The sequence below is a fragment of the Lates calcarifer genome, linkage group LG14 (assembly GCF_001640805.2).
Source record: "Lates calcarifer isolate ASB-BC8 linkage group LG14, TLL_Latcal_v3, whole genome shotgun sequence".
NCBI classification, from domain to species: domain Eukaryota; kingdom Metazoa; phylum Chordata; class Actinopteri; family Centropomidae; genus Lates; species Lates calcarifer.
In genome coordinates this window covers 5,751,835-5,770,784 of record NC_066846.1, presented here as the reverse complement: position 1 = coordinate 5,770,784, position 18,950 = coordinate 5,751,835, and the positions used below count along the sequence as shown (strand labels likewise).

Here is an 18,950-nt window from a genome sequence, read left to right as displayed (position 1 = left end):
CACAGGTCAAAGAGGGTGTCATGTTTGTGTCAGTGTCTGGTGAGAACTACTGGAGTGGAACCTCAAATATAAATACACTGACAGCCTCATAGTGAGGTGTGTGTTTGTACGATTTTGGCTTCGACGGGCAGTAGTGAGGTTGTAGCTCAGACTCTATAGTGCAGGAAGAGGCAGTTATTTTGGTAATGTGAGAGTCACTTGTGTCTCGTTAACAATGAATTCATTGTTCTTTACACTGAATGAAACTGAAAGGAGAGGAGCTGAGGATCGGGGTGAGGAGGGAGGCGCTGAGAGTTTCTATCCCCACTCAGGGTGAGCTTTTCTGGGACACAAAGTGCCAGGAGAGGCTCATGGATCTTTGAAGAGCACCAACTATGGTACCTGGAGCACAGCCAGGCAGCAAAGAGAGAGAAAATGAGAGAAAGATTTACATGCTCTGCTGGATAATAAGAAGGAATATTACAGCGCTAATAGACTTTTGAGGGTTGTTCAATCTGCATTTCATTCAAATTAAAACACTGACTCGGGCACTCGTTCAGATGGCAGTAATGGAGGCTGTAGGCATTTTGGCATACCCACATCTCCCCCCCTCACAAACACACACACACACACCCACATCTCCCCTCGGGGTTAGTCAGTTGCCAGTGGTTAAATGTTGGGTGCTTTGATCTGTGGTCTCAGTCAGTGGCCAAACTCAGCGCAACACACTGGCTATTTTGTTCTGCTGTCGAGAACAGACACAGCCTCAGACATCATGAACACAATGGGTGTTATGGAGGCAACACGGAGTCAAGATGTGTCATTTGTGTCAACGCATCCATCAACATAAAAAGAAAGGGTGGTTGGGATTTTTACAGCCCAGTATTTTTTGGTTTCAAGTCCATGTTGGACAGCTCTGCACCTCATGATTTGCAGACCATGCTGTCAGTACCAAACTGTTAATGTAATTTACACACTCAGCTCTGATGGGACATTTTCTTACTTATCAGACTGAATGAAGCCGTTTGACTGTGACAATCGCTTCTTCTCACATTTGTTTGAGTTGCTTTTGCATAGTTGAGCTAACAGGTACTGTGGGAAGCGAAACCCTAACAGACCTTAGCGCTGGATGTGAAAGAACTTCTGGGGTTTATTGACATTCATGCATGGTATTGGGGCTGAGTTTCTAACATGACACGAGACGGCAAGGATGGAAACAAATGTTAATGGAAGCAGGCGTTCATGAGAACATTTAGCAGTGTGCTTGTGTGATTACAGGGTTAGGTTGTGGTATCTAGGATGTGGAGTCACCTGGTATTAGTGAGTGTGTGTGTGTTTCTGTGGCCTCCCCCAGCCGGCTGTGTGGATGGAAGATATTTTTTAACCAGATGGGAGGTAGACCCATTTGGTTTCTTCTAATGTTAATGACACATGTGCAGGACTGGTGTGCCCCTCGTGTTTTTCTTATACCACTCCTCTTCCTGCGTTAGACTCAGCTGCACACTCATTTATCATTAGCTTTTGCCGTTAATCATTAGTGCTGATGTTGACACAACTCTTTCCTCTTGCTCTTGACACCTCCGCACCCACTCCTGTCCTCTCGTCTCCACTTCTTTGCCTCTGTCTGAGACACAATCGAATTACTATTAATGACATGACCTTTAACCTTTGCTTCTTGCCTCAGGGCACAAGTGATGACATCGTGAGACGGACAGAAAGAGAGAGGGGAGGGTGGGATGAGCTTCAGAGCTGAACGTGGGAAGAAAGGGTAGAAAAGGAGAAGGGGAGATAATGATGAATCGTCACTGTGTTGAGAAAGATCGCCTCCTCTCCTCTCCTCTCCTCTCCTCTCCTCTCCTCTCCTCTCCTCTCTTCTCCTCTCCTCTCCTCTCCTCTTCTCTCTTCTCAGCCATCTAGGCCAGAAGGCAGCTAATTGATGTATCTATTATTGATTTGCTCAGTCTCCCATCCCTATTAGCCTCTATTACAATCTGGTCCACTAATGGACAAGCTGCTAGCTTCCTGCTAAAACATGCTCTCAGACCAAAACCCCCTCCTGCTACTCTTTTACTCTATTGTGCATCTTTTTCTTTTTCTTTAGTATTTTGTCTCATATTTCTTATTACAAACTATGTGTGGGTAACATTTATAAAAGAACAATCAGACAACAGGAAGAGAAAATGGTTGAATCATCTGTGTGTAGGTGCCTCAACACTGACATTATCAGCAATGGACAACAAACTGGCTTTGTTAATTATCAAACCATTGTGTCCACAATGTGTAGGTCATGGGATCTTTTTCTAGTGATGCATACACACACTCACACTCAGTACCTTTCTTAGTCATCATATGACTTGTCCCCTCAGTCGTGGTATCTCTGCTGTGCCTTGTCACTTATTGCGTCGTACTGGAATTTATGATGCTATCTGTGGTGATGAGTTTCAGCTAAAAACATTTACTCGAAAACTTCCACAATGAGAACAGATTAAACTTTTTCAATTTTAGACAGAAGAAAAGGTTTGTGATGTGGAAAGTACTGATTGAAAGCTAAGCTACAGCATGACTGTGTGCATGCTAATGCGTGTGCATATGGGTTTTGGGTCCTATTGATCTTCCAGCTCAGAACAGCATGTAAACTCTGACATTTGGCTTGTGACCGCAGAGGTCATCAGTGACACACATGTGACACTGACCATCTGTTGCTTCAGCACTTGCATGTGGAAACAGTCCTGAGTGTGCTGCCACATGCAGATGTTAGCTAGAACAGTGTGGTTTCTGCTGGTTTAATGAGAAATGTGTGGGGTCTCTATGAAGTCTGTGCAGCGGATAAAGATTTTGCAGTTGCACAGGGACCACAGTGATCTGTATTCTATGTGGTAGCATACAGAGACATATATAGGAGCACATAAGCTCAAATGTCAGTGTGGTAAACCAGCCTGTATCATGTGCTGCAGTGTGTACTGGCCTAGAGCAGCCACAGAGCAAACTCATTGGGTCAAAAGCATCTGTGTGTGGATGCATGTCTGTGTCTGTTCCTGTGGTGCTGGAACAAGTGGGTTAATCTCACACCATTTGGTTTTTGCCCAGCTACCTCTCTCTCATGCTGTTTCTGTCCATTTAACTCTGTTTCACTCAGTCTCCTGTTGTTTACTCTCTGTACCCGAGGGAAAACATCTGTAGCAACAATATTACACAAGTGAACACATAACACAGACTGGTTGTTCATTCAGTCAGAAAGGATAAAATCCCTCTCCTACTGTAAAATTTGAGTTTGATGTAGCTTATTACAGGCGGTGACGCTCATAGCCGAACACATCTTTTTAAGCTTTCAGCGCTTTAAACACATGTGATTGATCCCTGTAGAGGAATTCTCTTTTGTATTTAACCCTCAACAGGGAGGTCAAATGTCAGGCTCAGCAGCCCTGGAGCTGATAGCAATAGCTTGCACTTACACAGTAGACAGTGCTGATCATGGGGTGTTTAACATCTGCTCACCCAGCTGAATTACTTTATTACCATGTACAGGAAACATACAGAAATAAATCTGTTGAAACTAATGCAAATAGTTGTAGGTGGAAGAGAAACTACTGTACTTCCCTATTGCTCAAAATATTAGGTGCCAAGTTTGGGCTACCACAGTGAGAGAAATACCTTTTGTAAGACCCTATGCCATGGTCTGGTGTGGTAGCTCATAAGTAGATACTGCCTCGTTTTTAGACATAACAAGCCAGAAAGGTTCAGAACAACTGTTCTAGTGAAGCAGATGTTATGGCTACTCCTGCTCTGTTTGGCTTTAGAGACATGGATTCCCTCACTGTTTAGTCTCAATCCACCGGCCAGAACCTAAACACGGTGAGGCAGGTGAGCGTGTGTGTCTTTGCGTGAAAGATGTGACTGTGCTATACTGTACATGCATGTCACAAAGGTTTCCAAACAGATTGACTGGTAGTTTTGTTCAGTTAAAAACTATGTCCCTTAGTTGTAATATGAATAATAATTTCATTACATAACATTACATAAATTTCTCTCTAGCCTTTACAGGTCAATACTGTGGATATATAATGAAGATATATGTAGATATATTTTCATCCATCCCGACTCTTCCCATATACAACAAAGACCTGATATTCCTTTATATTAAAAAAATCATGACTGTGTAGGATATTATGCTGAGATATTGATATTATGCAACAGGAATTATACAGTCTTACTGTAAGATAAAAATAACAGGATTGTGTTGACTCAATGACTCATTCATACAGAAACTCTCTCTCTCACACACATATACTCATTGGGCGTTATGTACACACACTTCCTGTGTGAGGGCTGGTGAATGCTGCAGGCACCTGGCTTCTAAACCAACACACTGACACACACACACACACACACATGCTAATCCTGCAGGGCACGGGCGAATTTAGGCCAAGCCTGATTAGTAGTGCTACTGCTTATCACCCAGAGCCAGAGAGAGAGGGAGAGAGAGAGAGAGAGAGAGAGAGAGAGAGAGAGAGAGAGAGAGGTTGGGGGTGGGAGAGAAATTGGGGGAGAGCAAAGAGTTAGTGGGAGGCTTGAAACTGGGAGAAGGGGGCGAGAGAATTGACGGTACAGGAATATGGATTCACACAAAGGAATTTTTTCTTCAGTATTATCATTATTGCTGTTTTATTCATCTAAAATCACCCCAATATAAACACACATAACTGCACACAGCAACACACCCCAAGAGGGGACCAGGAATAATAAAAAGACACAGAAGAAGATGAAGACTAGCAGAGCATTAAGTGAGGAAGTGGGCACTCAGCCGCTGCAACCTTGCACCTCCCCCTCCCCCTTCCTACAAACTGTCTCTCCCCCATCCTCACTCTCTGTCCTTGTATCATTCATTTCCTCTCTTCCTCTTTCTTTCCTTCCTCCTACATCTCCTTCAGTCTTACTCTCCTCTCCTCTTTCAACCTTTTTTCTTGAAGCCTCGTAATCCCCCACTTCCCTCAGGACTTAAACTTTGTGTGTGTGTGTGTGTGTGTGTGTGTGTGTGTGTGTTGATGCTCCCAGTGAAGCAGAACCTCAAAGGAGAGGCGGACACTGTGTGTCAGGGTCATGTCGTGTTTTTGATGTCTTTACCTCTGAGTGGAGTGGAGGACGACCAGATATGCACTACAAGTGGGCACCACTCTCTGACAAGTCACTCCTCATAAAGGGTTTAGGAGTTGTAACTAATCACTTTATTTATGCTTAAAGCCCCCGTGCACACAAAAGTGTTTTTTTCTCATTGTTACCTGATGTTTGAGCTTATGTATGAGCAGGATTTTGTGACATCACAACGAAGAACATCCAATATTCGACTTACACAAGTCTGATGCAGAGTTTCCAGTGTACACACACACACACACACACACACACACACTGAGAATAAACTCTGCAGAGATGTAGGAGACAACTGGTGTTTAACAGTTAAATATTTGAACTTTTTGTTGCACATTGATAGATTAGTGATGAGGGAGAAGACCAAGATATAATCCTGAGAACTTCCAATGAAGAAATTGAACTTTTATCTGGGGGAAAAAAGTTATTATTCAAAGCAGTATTTTTGTGTCTTAAAACATATCTGGAGGACATTTTTAGTAAATCACTTTTTAATAGTTTATAGATCCTTTATAAGCCTTTAATAAGAACAGCTTTTCTGTTTCCAAATTGTGAAAATTGTTTTGGTAGGTGTTTATCCTCTTCTACACTTCTTTGACTTCTTAGCCCTCTAATTCACTGAGAGGATGTCTCCAAAGGACCAAACTCCTTACAATTTATTAGCATTTAAAAGTGCAGATTGGATAAATTATTGCATTGCCATTCGTTTTTACGGAGAATAAAGCCTTTCCATCACCTCTATACCCTCAATCAGGTCCTAAAATATTTGCATTTTAATGACGTCAATTAAAAGTCGTCTTCTATTGTAAAACACAACCTTTAAGTCCTTAATTCACTTTTAAAAGTCCTGAAAATCATGTGGTTTCTCAGTATAGTGTTTTTCTCCTGAGAAAACTGCTCAGTCACGCACACACTGACACTTTGTTCTGACAGGACAAACTGGTTATTCATTTAAATGTTCATTTCAGGGGTGAAATTGGTTTTATATTTTATTAAAGCTGCCATGAAAGGTCTTACAAACTATTACATTCGACTAGATGAAATTTGCAGACACACTGGCACACAGGCAGAGCTTTGCTGTGGCTATAATACATCTAACTCAAAGGAAAAATAGGCTGTTAGAGGGACCTTGGTACAAGACTCTCTAATGTGATTGTGTACTCGTCTGTGAGTTAAGAATGACCTTGTGGTTCTTTATGGTATGTTTGCCTCATATCCCGTCATATATTGGTTACATTACACCATAGCTGTAGCATTGGTGCTTCCATTTATAATGTCTCAGTAATTTCATCCTATGGTCCAATGCTGCTCTGATTGCTCTTAGTGACAATGAAACTTTGATTTCAGGACTTTGACTACAAGCTCTGATCTTACAGTATATGCTGTCTTGTATGTCCTGTCTACTGTACGTCTCTTAGGATGTTGTTCACAGTTGCATGATTACAAGTGAATGAACCAAACAGCAGCTGCAAACACTTCAGTGGAATTAGCCATTTTCCACTGCAAGTGTGTCCATACATAAAACTGTCTCACAGATGTTACGCCTTAGCCTTTGTAGCATTCAGCTGCAGTGTTATACTGTGCCTGATGCAAACAGGAGCTAAATGACGACCAGCCTCTCTGCAGATCTAACAAGCAGACTGCTTTGATGCCTTTGTGAGTCTCGTTTATTGACTGAGGAAAAAGGCTGAAATTGACCATGACCACTACAAGAGCAGGCTTGTCTCTCTCTTTCACTCACTCTTTCTTGATCTCTGTCACACACATACAATAAATAAAAACTGGAGAGATCTATATACAGTCTATGTTCTGCAGGCCAGCCTATTTATCTTTCTTTTTGTATTTTCAATTCAAATTCTGAAATCCTGCCTCCCTTTCCTCTATTATAACACAGTCTAGAAACAGCAGTTGGGGCAGGATATGCCTGAATAGCTGACTGTTGTCATCCAAGCAAAGACAATGAACCACTTAGGAACAATAAGAAGGGGTTAACCTAACATTAAAGTTGCACACACACAAGCTCAATGTTAGTAATTTTCATTGTCTGGACGCTGGAGCAGACACTGTGTTTTTGCTGTCGTAAATTATTCAAATTAAGCTACTGTTTATAGCAAATCTCATCATGTCTGTGCAAGAGAAACAGAGTATAGTCATTGGAAGTCAGTTTTATTTTCTAAACAATGCCTCTATGTTCAGTGATAAACAGATATTTGTTTTTACTGTAACTGTGCATTAACATGCCCGTGGTGGCTGCCTGACAGAGCACTGATTGTGTGTGTCCTCCAAAGTTATTGCTACATGTCCCCAAAATGCAATTAATCCCATGAACCACAGGGACAGTATATCTGGATGTAAAGTAAGTCTGAACAAAAGACAACAACAACAGCAGCAAGTTCTGAAACTAATTTTTAATGCCGCTGCCACTTTGTCCGCCATGACCTCAAAATTTACAGAATTGTAACTGCCTTCAGTCTCACCATGTTTTCCTCTGTTTGTACCGTGTAAAGCTGGAAGTTCTCAAGAAAATTATACAGGTGTTGTCCAACTTTAAGCTGATGGTCATGTTTTATGTAGGAGTCAAGGTATAATATTTATGAAATATGATACATAAAGTGTCAAAAGATGAGGAAGCTGAGGAAGAGTGTTTGCTTGTTCACCTTAAATACTAAAAAAAAAATGTTGTCAGCCTCAGCTTTGACCATGATTATTTGTATCATTTCTGTTCTATTTTAAAAACACTTCACACTTAGACACTTCAGCTTTGCAGCTGTGTCTAAATGACAGGACGGTTGTCTCACTTTGGATGATGCTGTGTCTGCTGTTGCTTGCCATAATGCATGCTGAAGTGATAGCATAGAGAATGGGAGCCTGCTAATGGCCACACTGTGTAATGGGACAATCTACCGAAAGCTCCTTTATTCCTTTAACCTGTGGAGTATGTCTGCCTCCGACTGCTGCTGAACAATTCAGAGGAAACAGCAGCTGGAAAATGGCATTGAGTGGATGATAGGGCTATAAATGTGTGTTTCTGCAAAGTGCGCGACTGTGTGGATCATGCAGCTGTGTCCTGTCTCGCTGTAGGGTCTCAGTGTGTGTGTATGTGTGTTGAGAAATTGTGGGGGAAGGAGCATGTGTGTGTCTCTCTGCATCTTTTCTCCCCATCCCGTCAGTTTTGATTGACAGATGAAGGAGGGAGGTGTATAATTTATCACTTCCTGGTTGGTCCAATCCCACAATGCCCTGCAGCCAGAGACCAGGGTTGGTCCCCAAGAGCAAAAGCCAGTTTATTAAACCCTTAATGGACATGACACACACACACACACACACACACACACACACACACACACAGACTCCGTTGGTCTCTCTCCCTGGCTGCCTCTCAGTCATGTTTAATGTATAATGAATGAATGATTCATGGCAGGGGAGAGGATTTTGTATTTTAGGACTACTTATTCATTTATAGTCACACCAGTCCCTTTTTAAAATTATACCTTAGGTGTGATTTTTATTTTAACTTGTATAAGCTCACCAGGTCTTCTAGACACATTATCAGAGTCATTTTTAATGTGGTACTCCTCATTTCCTGGTAAATCCTGCATGTTCTCTTTTATCCCAGTTACATCCATGTTATGTCACAGCATTTAGAAAGTGCTTTCGTTAGTTACCACTCCTATATTTTTAGTATTTACTTATCCAGAGAGGACGAGGAATGTCTGATGCACTTTCACAAGTGAGCACCCTCTTTAATATTCAAATTTAAAGCTGCAATTCCTGCTGTTCCCCTCAGCTATATGGAGCCTTTCTCCAATGCATTGCTTTGATTTTCTGGTCCACAAATTTACTGTTTTGTTTCCCTCTCACAACTCTAATTGGTGTTGTTTTCAGTGAAAAATATCTGATAAACCAACCGTATATTACCTGCTCAGCACCAAAGAGCAGATGGACAAAGTTAGCGACTAGCTGGTGGAGCCAGTGGAGCATTTAGCAGATGAAAAGCCAAATATTTTCCTCAGGAGTTGGTAAAAAGCAAAGCAGAGCTAATAGAGGGTGAATATTAGACAGAAAAAATGAATGAATGCTAATGTTTTTCCCATATCTACTGGATGTAAGCTAACATATTTGCAACTTAATTAGCTGATGATGTAATTTTTGTGTTTATAGCGTGTTGTGCTGAACCCTTGTGGCCAAAAAAATCAGCAGTGCAGGTTTAGATAGCAGAAAGTTTACTTGAAAAAAAATCAACCTAGTGTTTTTCTACTACATAGTGTGCAATGGTAGCATCATTTAATTCTATAGCACAGTGCATATATTTAAACATTATGTAGGCCTGCACAAAGAACTGGCGTTCTGTTGTTTGTTGCAACATGTGTCCTTTTAGTAATGTTACCACCACACATGCACATCTGCACGTACACACATCATATGTGCACAGATGATTGGGCACGCAAAGACACACAGGCGGGAGGTGATATTTGATACATGGTGAGCTGCAGGCTCCCGCTGTCAAAGAGGAGACATTTACCCAACCTGCAGAGCGTCGTCTCTCCCCCCGTGACACATGCCAACTCGGATTTATTCCTAAAGTGCTTCTAACAAACAGCTACGTATGTCATCATGGAGATAAAAGACAAAAAGGAGATGGAAAATAAGAAATCGCATGTTCTATTTTTTTTTTTCCTGAGCCGTGCGTCAGACCTTTTATTAGCGTGTGCCTGGATGCATAGGGTTAGTGGTGTGTGTGCGACTGTGTGTGAGGAGGGCAGATGGTGTAGCTCTAGGAATCATCTCTCCACATTAGGGTGCACAGCAGGTGGTGTCACCGTGTGCATGTGTGTGTACATATATATGTGTGTGTGTATATGTGTGTGTTGTAATGTCCTACACAGCCGGCAAGGACCAGTTTACAAGGACATCTTTCCAGACCTTGCCTTTGGCCTATGTCACAAACACTCACGTCTGCTTTGCTCTATGTGTGTGTGTGTGTGTGTGTGTGTGTGTGTGTGTGTGTGTGTGTGTGTGTGTGTGTATCAGTCCAGCAAGAGGAAACAGGCTGTTAAGTCAGTTTGAAGAAGTGATGTCTTTTGGTGATGTGAGGCTGCAGGGTGATGAAAGGATGGATGGATGACAGAGCAGATGAAGAGAAGTGACAAAAGGGACAAAAGTATGAAAAGAGGAAGAGAGAATGAGGGTGAGATGTCTCTAATGTTTTTATTGCCTCCCTTCTCATCTCCTTCAACTCTCATTTGAAGTCATCTTTGATTGACAGATTGAGGAGGAAAGTGTTTATTTCATTAGCTTGGGGTGTTTAAGTGGAAGAACAACACTAAACTACAATAACTTTTAATCAAGGGCAACATGAAGACACTTCACAGATTCATGCATTATATCAGTAGCTATATTGTCTTTGAGAAACAAAACAAATATGTCTGTGTGTGTGTGTGTGTGTGTGTGTGTGTCTGCCTCTGCTTCAGCACACTGTGATTTCCCCCCCCTCACATTGGCTGATTTTCAGGAAGTGGAAGCCCTCCACAAGCGAATCAGAGCTCGCTGGCTATTTGACTGCCTGGAGGCTTTTAGCTGAGCAGATGGCTCCTTAGTGAATGAGAAATGACATTCATGTGAAATGTAACGGGAAACAGACACAGACTGACGGGGTGAGGGAGTCTGGATGGAGGCAGGGGGAGAGAAACTGTCTATGATTCAGTTACAGGCAGATGTCAGTGTGTTGGGGTCTTTTTTTTTTTTTTTCATTTCACAGAACGACACAGACAAGCTCTAAGTGGAAAACCATGTCCATGCCATGTCAGTGCCATTTATCAGAACATCCTGATGTGGTACTCTGAGCCCCATCCTCCATAACGGGAACAGAGGATGATTGTGCTAGTTTGAATCTTTTAGTCGACAGCTGCCAAAGTGGGGGCCAAATGCCTCCAAATTCCATTTGGGATTCTCTAAGGATTTCCCTTCAAAGATTTTCTCTTTCATGTAATTTGTGGAATGTATCAAAACCTAATAGTAATTATAACTTAAGTATCTTCTATAATTTCATCTTGTCTTGTTTCATGCACATGAAACCTCTGCTCCTGTCTGTTCTGCTGTTTAACACTCCCCCCCCCCCCCAATGTGCCACACCGTCACCTTCTCACCTCCACCTGCAGAATAACACAAGGTGTGTGCATGTGTGTGCTTTTGTCCTCTCCTCTTACATCCCACTCTCTAATTCCCATATTATCAGTATGTGAGAAAAGCCCATTATGGAAAAGAATGCTGTTTGTTCTCATGTCTAGTATTTATGTGGTTGTTACTATGTTTGAGAGGACAGTGTGTGTGAATGGGTGTGTTTATAGAGGGCGATAAGGCTACTTAAAAGATAAAGATTAAAGTATCTTAAATGGGGGTTACATAACTGTGGAAAGAAGATATGTTTTCCTCTGAGAATGAAAAGTTGAATTTATAAGTAGCAAAATACCCCCTTGCTCCATTTAACACACTCAAGGGTTTTTTCTGTTATAGCCTTACTTGGTCTGATATGACTTTACATAAGTGTTGCCTGTCCCAGATCAGTCTCTAGGAAACAGTAAATTGAGATTTCATCATCATCATTCTGTGTCTTCACTAACAGATGTAGTGCATGACTGTAATTTTCTATCAAAATGCTGCACATTGCACTTCAGATTATTAGCAGTGTGCATGCAATGGATGAAACTTTGATTTTATTGTTAGAATTTTGCATTTCACACACTTAAATGAAATCGAACCAAGTTGAAGAAAAGCAGCCCTGATAGACCATCAACTTATCAGGTGCTCGTTGCTGTATCTGCACAGTGACCTAATATCGACCTGACTGATTTTTGGATGCAGCACTTGCTGCTTTCTTTAGCAACCACGTGTCATTTGATTCAATAGTAAAATCAGAGATAACGATTCATTTAAGTTTACTAGATAATCGTCAAATTCTTGCTAGTGTTTAGGTTATGTCACAACCCAGCTAAAGGCTGGACAAAGGAGGGAAGACCACACATAAGTTATAACTAAAAAACATGTTAATTTAACAAAACTGAAAAGGAAACTAACAAAAATACAACCAAACCCAAACAGTGAGGAGAGAGAGAGAAAGACTGGCTGCTACCAGTTTATACTGCGCAGCCAGACCAGGTGAGCTGAATCTGCCTGACGACCAAACTCCGCCCATTTGAGTCTTCCAGAGGGAATTGCTCAGACAGGGTCTTCACAGTGATAACTGACACAGTATTTTGCATGAAGTTGTGAGTCTAAATCTGTTTGCACAAATATGAGTGTAAGCTTTGTTAGCCATGTTTCATTAATTGTTGTGCAAGAACAGAGAGTAATGTGTAATGTTTTTCTCTTGTTGGTTTGTTGCAAATTGAAATAACATGGCGGGCTTTACTCGTTAACGTTACTATTTAATCAGTCACCCGATGAACTCGTCTGTGGCACAGTGTGTTCCTCTCTTTGTTGTCTGTGCGTGAGCGTGTGTTTGATTGGGATGCAGTGCAGCTCAGAAACCAATCACCTGTTCCACTTTCATTGGAAATGAGACTGTCTCTGAGAATTTTCTGTTCTCTGTCTGAACATGCATGGCCTTATTCGTGAAGGTTAGTAAAGGTTAGCATTGCAGCCATATCCTTCACACACACACACACACAGAGAGAGAGAGAGAGAGAGAGAGAGAGAGAGAGAGAGAGAGAGAGGTAGCCTGTGTACACCTAGACACACACTCTCTCACCATCACTCCAAAGGTCTTCAGGACACAGCTGTGCTCTTTCCTCCCAGCAGCTGGGACATGGACACACAGATACACACACATGCATTTGGATAGAGTAGGAGTGAGAGTGACTGATAAAACAAACAAGAGCAGGAACACAATTCACAGGCTTTTGGGATTTGGTTCATGTGGTGGTTTTGAGATTAAAGAGACGAATATAGCTGAGATTACACATCATATATTATTTGAAAGCATGATGCATTATTCATTATATACTGTATCATGATTGTGCATAATTTATTTTATTGTATTTCTCCTTAGAAGTGTATTTGGCTCTGAATTAATGTGTAGGCAGCAATATTCAAAACAGAGGCAAATAGACAGAAATATGGAGGGAGAGTAACAGATATAAAACTGGAGAACCAGAGTCGGTGTTGTTGTGTATATGGTTGTAAAGAGAGGAGGAGAGAAAAAAGTCACAAAAACAGAGTGTAAAATAATGATAAAGAGATAGACTCTGAGGGATTAAAAGAGTTAATCTGTAGCTCTGATTGTGTGAGAGGGCAGGGTGAAACAAGGGTTACTCTCATCCCTCTCCCTCCTATTCTCTTCCCTCCATCCTTTATCACTTTATCTCTTTAAACCTCTTGCTGGGAATTTGGTGTTTGATTTATCTTATGCTGTCAACCACTTGTTCTCACATTTAAGGAGGCTGTAAACAGATTTCTTCTTGGATCTCGTCGTTTCCTGTTGACTTCAGTTCCCTCCAGCTCTCTGAGTGCATCTTTTAGAATCCATGTCGCATCCTGTGATTGACAGAAGCATTAATCTCACCTCTCTCCTTTTGTCGGTCCACAGGCACCATTCTGGATCCAAAGACATTTGGGGGCGTGACCAACTTCAGCACCTTCCTACTGGACCGTTCATCAGGAATGCTGTTCCTGGGTGCCAGGGACGCCATATTGTCTGTGGACACCAATCAACTGGACAAACCACCACGAAATGTAGGAAGACTCTCTGTGTGTGTGTGTGTGTGTCTGTGTGTGTGTGTCTTTGTCTTTGTGACCTCCACTTATGAGATTTTCTCCTCGGTATCTCTCTCTGTGGCTTCATGCATGTTAAATCTGAGTCTGCACAGCCTTTTTCACAGAAGAGGTTTTAACATGGAACAGTTGGAAAAACACAGGTGTAAATAATCAAACGAATGATGGTTAATTCCATTAATCTGATTCAGCTCATTATCACCCTGTCATGGCTTCCTCGTTAGTGTTAACAGTAACACCTGTGCTTTTCCTACTATGATAAGTCAAGATGTCTGCTGTGAGAAAGGCAGACTGACTAAAATGTAGAGTGGGCAAGTGACAATAACTTATCCAATTGTCTCTTTTCTCTTGATCCAGATCACCTGGGATGTGCCAGAGGAAAAGAGAAAGTCTTGTGTGGCAAAGGGAAAGACGGAGGTGAGAGCTCTGTGTGAGTGTGCGTGCGTGTAGTCTAATTCAGGTCAGCATCTATTTGTCATAATATAAATTGTTGCAAATGATGCAAACGCTGATATTAATTCCTAAAACTGTAAGGTGCCTGCCAATACCACTTAATACCCGTATGCAGAGTGGAGAGATTTACAGAGACTCATTATATTTACAGTAGCCATCTCTTCCAGTAATCCTGTTGTAATGACGGAATATCCTGGAAAGCACAAGGGTTGTTTGGCTCAGTGATGTGTACATAATGAATGTCCTTAAACTATACTGAGCCTATTTATGATTGGGTTCCAGTAGCTGGGTCCATTTTGGATCCAGTTACAACCTGTTAAGTCCCTGTATTCACAAAGTGCAGAGTCTAACAAGTGTCTTATTAACTAACTTAATTTTATCCTTAAGGATAAGCAGTATAGCTAATGGATGGATGGATGAATGTCCAGTTGTACATTAATATTCCCATCTTATTTTAAGTATGATTTATTGGATTTAAGTGGCCTCAGACATTTGAAATGTGCGATATCATGAGCCTATATTTTGTGTGTCATTTGCATTCACATGCATTTGTATGTGTTTGTGTGTGTGTGTTATGGCCCCATGCTGTTAGGCATCGGACGGGAAGTTCTGGGACTTATGCCACGATCCCATCAGGGGTGTGTGTGTGTGTGTGTGCGTGTGTGCGCACATCTACCTTTGTGTGTGTAGAGACAGAAAGAGAGTGTGTACGTGAAGTCACAGATGTCCAGTAACTGTCTGTGGAAACTGATTAAATAGAGCATACTGTACACTCAAACTGTACATCTCATTATCCTGTGACCACAACAGGGCATTACCCAAACTGCTTACAGTAAACTAACAGTACACTGGAGTTACATTTGTTGAGTAATGTCTTATTATTGGTTTTAACAGTTTACTAAGCAGTACCAGGGTGAAATCGTGTCAGCATGAAAAACACAGGATCTGGAATCACTCTAATGAACTGATAATGTCAAAAATGCCTGAAAAATGTGATCAAGTCAGAAGATAAACAAAACCAATGGAGGGTCACTATTTTAACGGAAGGGGGGCTCAATTAGTTTTGACCTATTTTATACCATCAGCATCAGCAAAGTTTTCTGCTTTCCAGTGTAAAGGAGGGGGGGGGGGGGGACTGAAAAAGCAGGAAAGAGATACTGATTAGAAGATTGCATGTGAGTCAGAGGGATTAAGAGGAAGAGAGAGGGAAAGAGGGAAGGGAACAGGAAGGGTAGGAACGATAGACAGCGAGCGAGGAAGGACGAGGAGCATTGTTACGGGGGGGTGGGGGGGTGGGACTCGACAGGAAACTACCTTGAAGTTGACAGAGAGAGACATGGTGTGTGTGTGTGTGTATATCATGCAAAAACTACACACTCAAGAGGGGCAAAGCAGGGCAAGTTAGCAGGGTTGTACAGTTCTTCAGCGCTATCTCCAGGCTGTTACTAAACACACAGGGAATCAGGGATGTTGTAATGAATAAAATGATATTTCACTGGAGTTTCAGGTCCTCATAAGGCAGAGCAAAACACCATCATGGTGCAGACTGTTTTTACTCAACAAACCCTGTCTATTAGTGGTGGGTACACACTGTTCTACCATGCAAAGGTGAATTACCACATCCTACCCATCAAAAAATCTGATATTAAATATCTGATGTTTGAAGAGAGTACAGAACAACATATAAAAATGCACAGTCTCTCTGAGAAGGAGAGAGTGAAGGTTCAGAGCAGAGCATGAGATGCAGGGACAAAAGTTCTGCCCTGTCTGCACACACATACACACACTTGAAATTCTCGGTAATTATTGCTGAATTGCTCTCAGTAAGTAAGTGTCAGTTGAATGCATGAAAGCTTTTAGATGTTTTGGCGGCAAGACATTTCATTTCCACTGTGAGCACTGAAGCCACGGAAGCTTTTAACATAAAAAAGAATAATTTGGCCCAATTATAATAGAGAATAAAATAGAATTGAATAGAATCAGATAGAATAGAAAAGAGCCATTCGATCCACCCCATGCCAGATTGTGAATGAAACTAATTAGTATGAATGAGGTTAATATGGGCCAATGAAATAGCTAATCCCAAGATGATCCCATTGTTACCAGCCTGAGCTCTCGTTCTTTCTCTCTGGCTCAGTGTGAGGGGTGGGGGCGTGTGTGTAGCGGTGGTGGGGGCTGCTTTGGGTGACATGATCTGGGCATCAAGACAGGGCATCAGGTCCCCCGGCGAGGAGGTGAGTCAGGCCTGGAGCTCATCCAGGATGGCACGCAAAGGCTCGCACACGCCAACTTACCAAAAAATTGCCTGTGTCATTCTTCAATGGTGTCTGCAGAGCGGGAAATGGGGGGGGGTGCTTTCTTATGGTGTGTATTTACGAGACATACAAGGGAAAAATGAGTGGTCTTAGGTTTCAGATGACATGCCTGTGTGTGAGTTAGTGAGGGTGGTCTCTGCTGATGATACCAGTGGGGGTCTCAGGTGTCTCTACCAGCAGTGGGGGTCTCCAATTTCCAATCAGAATCATTGATACTCCAGCTGTTCTCAGAAGCCTCTCCAACTTTTCTCCTGGGTCTCAGTGTTGTTGATTTGAGAAACATATGATTCTAGTTCTAAAACTATAGATATCCAGTTTAGAATATAGTGATGCATACTCAGCACCAAGAACTCATCACAGATTAACACTGGAGGATTTTTAGTTTTAACAAAGAGGCATCACTGCACTATTATCTTCTGAATTCTTTAATATTCATGTAGTTAAATATCATACATCTCTGACTATGTATCAATAATACATTTTGTTAACTTTATTCTTTCACATATACAACTTAACAAGACCATTGATAATCTAATGCAAAATGCAATACATGGGGAACTATAAAAACCAAAACAAAATATTTTTTATTCCAGTTTCTCAAGTTGAACATGGATGTGAACTTGTCCTCATTTCTGGATGTTTGTGTCCCCCTGCAGGTCGACTGCCACAACTACATCCGTCTGCTGGAGTTTCTGGAAGAGGGACGCATCTACGTGTGTGGCACCTACGCCTTCGACCCCCAGTGTGCCTTCCTGGTTAGTGTGTGTGTGTGTGTGTGTGTGTGTGTGTGTGTGTGTGTGTGTGTCTGTCTGTCTGTCTGTCTGTGTGTGTGTAAGTCTGTGTCTGCTTGTGCAAATTCATTTTTGGGTGAAACATTATGAGGCAGATCTGTGCCTGAGGATCTTAAGATCTGTCGCACCACAGCATGAACACACACACCACACACAGCTGCAGCAGCTTATAATTTCTGCTGGCGTGTGTTTGCTTGCATGTGTGTCCCTGCGTGTGTTTGCACCTACACTATGTGCATTAGCAGCTGCAAATAAATCTCTCTGACAGGTTCCCACAGCCATTCACACCCAAGGCCTACACCAAAGGGACAGGCAGAAGGGCACACACACACACACACACACACACACACACACACACACACACACACACACACACACTCACACACATGTTGTTATCCTCCCACTGCAGTGTATTCATTCACATTTAAACTTTTAAGTCTTTTGCAGACTTCAGTCACACACTTTGCCCAGTAATTATAAGAAAAATGTTGGGTGCCAGTCAACTAATAAAAGCTTGTTTTGTTGTAAGTGACATTTTGCAGCAGGTACTTCAAGCACTAAAGTCACTAAAGCTTTTCACATAAGAGAACATAATTGGAGTCAATTATAATGTCATTTTGAGCAGCACAGCTAACCGAAAGACAACATGTAGACGTCAAATTGAAGCCAATAATTTTGTTTTTCACTGTAATTAATTTAGAAAATGAATAATCTACACAACTGCCATTATTCATTTGGAAATTCACCACTGTCCTCGTATTTCTTCTCTCTTCCTGTCCTTCTGAAGGATCTCTCCTCCTTCACCCTGGAGAAAGCCGAAGATGGAGGAGTGAAGATGGAGACAGGGAAGGGCAAGTGTCCCTTTGAGCCAAGCCAGCATTACACAGCTGTTATGGCAGGTAAGTACCATGATTGGCTGTTTGTTGGCATTATTTTAATATGCATTATTAAGATAAAACTTCTTACTTCCTCTTTTTTTCTCTGCTTCTCCTTCTTCTTCTTCTTGTGTTGTGTGTGTGTGTGTTTGTCTAGGTGGTACCCTCTACACAGCAGCCACCAGTAACTTCCTGGGAACGCTGTTCGACATCTCCCGGGCAACAGGCCCCGAGCAGGACCGCATCCGAACCGAGCGATCCATCAACTGGCTCAGTGGTGAGACACACACGCACACATTCACACGTGATTTAAACCCCCATATCCACACATGCTGCCACTCCAATGCAAACACACTCTCACTTGGCATTTCCTTCATCATACTTTCCCACACGAATAACTAATGTTGTGTGTGTTGTTTTAGACCCAGAGTTTGTGAGCTCAGCCTTCATAGAGCAGTCTCCTGACAGCAACCCGACGGGAGATGACGACAAAATCTACTTCTTCTTCACTGAGGTGGCCAAAGAGTACGACCTCTACACCAAAGTCAAGGTCCCCAGGGTAGCACGAGTCTGCAAGGTAACTCGTCATCTTGACTGAGTGATTGATCGATTCATTATTTTCCTTG

At 42.0% G+C, this 18,950-nt stretch overlaps 1 protein-coding gene across 2 annotated transcripts in view; it reads left to right on the top strand.

The window, feature by feature from the left end:
• The window catches only part of sema4f (sema domain, immunoglobulin domain (Ig), transmembrane domain (TM) and short cytoplasmic domain, (semaphorin) 4F), a 50,704-nt gene that overhangs the window by 27,380 nt on the left and 4,374 nt on the right, over window positions 1-18,950 (top strand). Inside the window, exons 1-7 of one of the 2 annotated variants that reach the window (XM_018684950.2) lie at window positions 12,655-12,737; window positions 13,706-13,851; window positions 14,248-14,307; window positions 17,315-17,413; window positions 18,237-18,348; window positions 18,482-18,601; window positions 18,747-18,901. In XM_018684950.2, the coding sequence (XP_018540466.1) occupies window positions 12,716-12,737; window positions 13,706-13,851; window positions 14,248-14,307; window positions 17,315-17,413; window positions 18,237-18,348; window positions 18,482-18,601; window positions 18,747-18,901 (714 nt within the window). In that variant the 5' untranslated portion in view covers window positions 12,655-12,715. Of the gene's footprint in view, window positions 1-12,654; window positions 12,738-13,705; window positions 13,852-14,247; window positions 14,308-17,314; window positions 17,414-18,236; window positions 18,349-18,481; window positions 18,602-18,746; window positions 18,902-18,950 lie in introns of those variants that run through there. The other variant, XM_018684948.2, reaches the window with a different exon arrangement.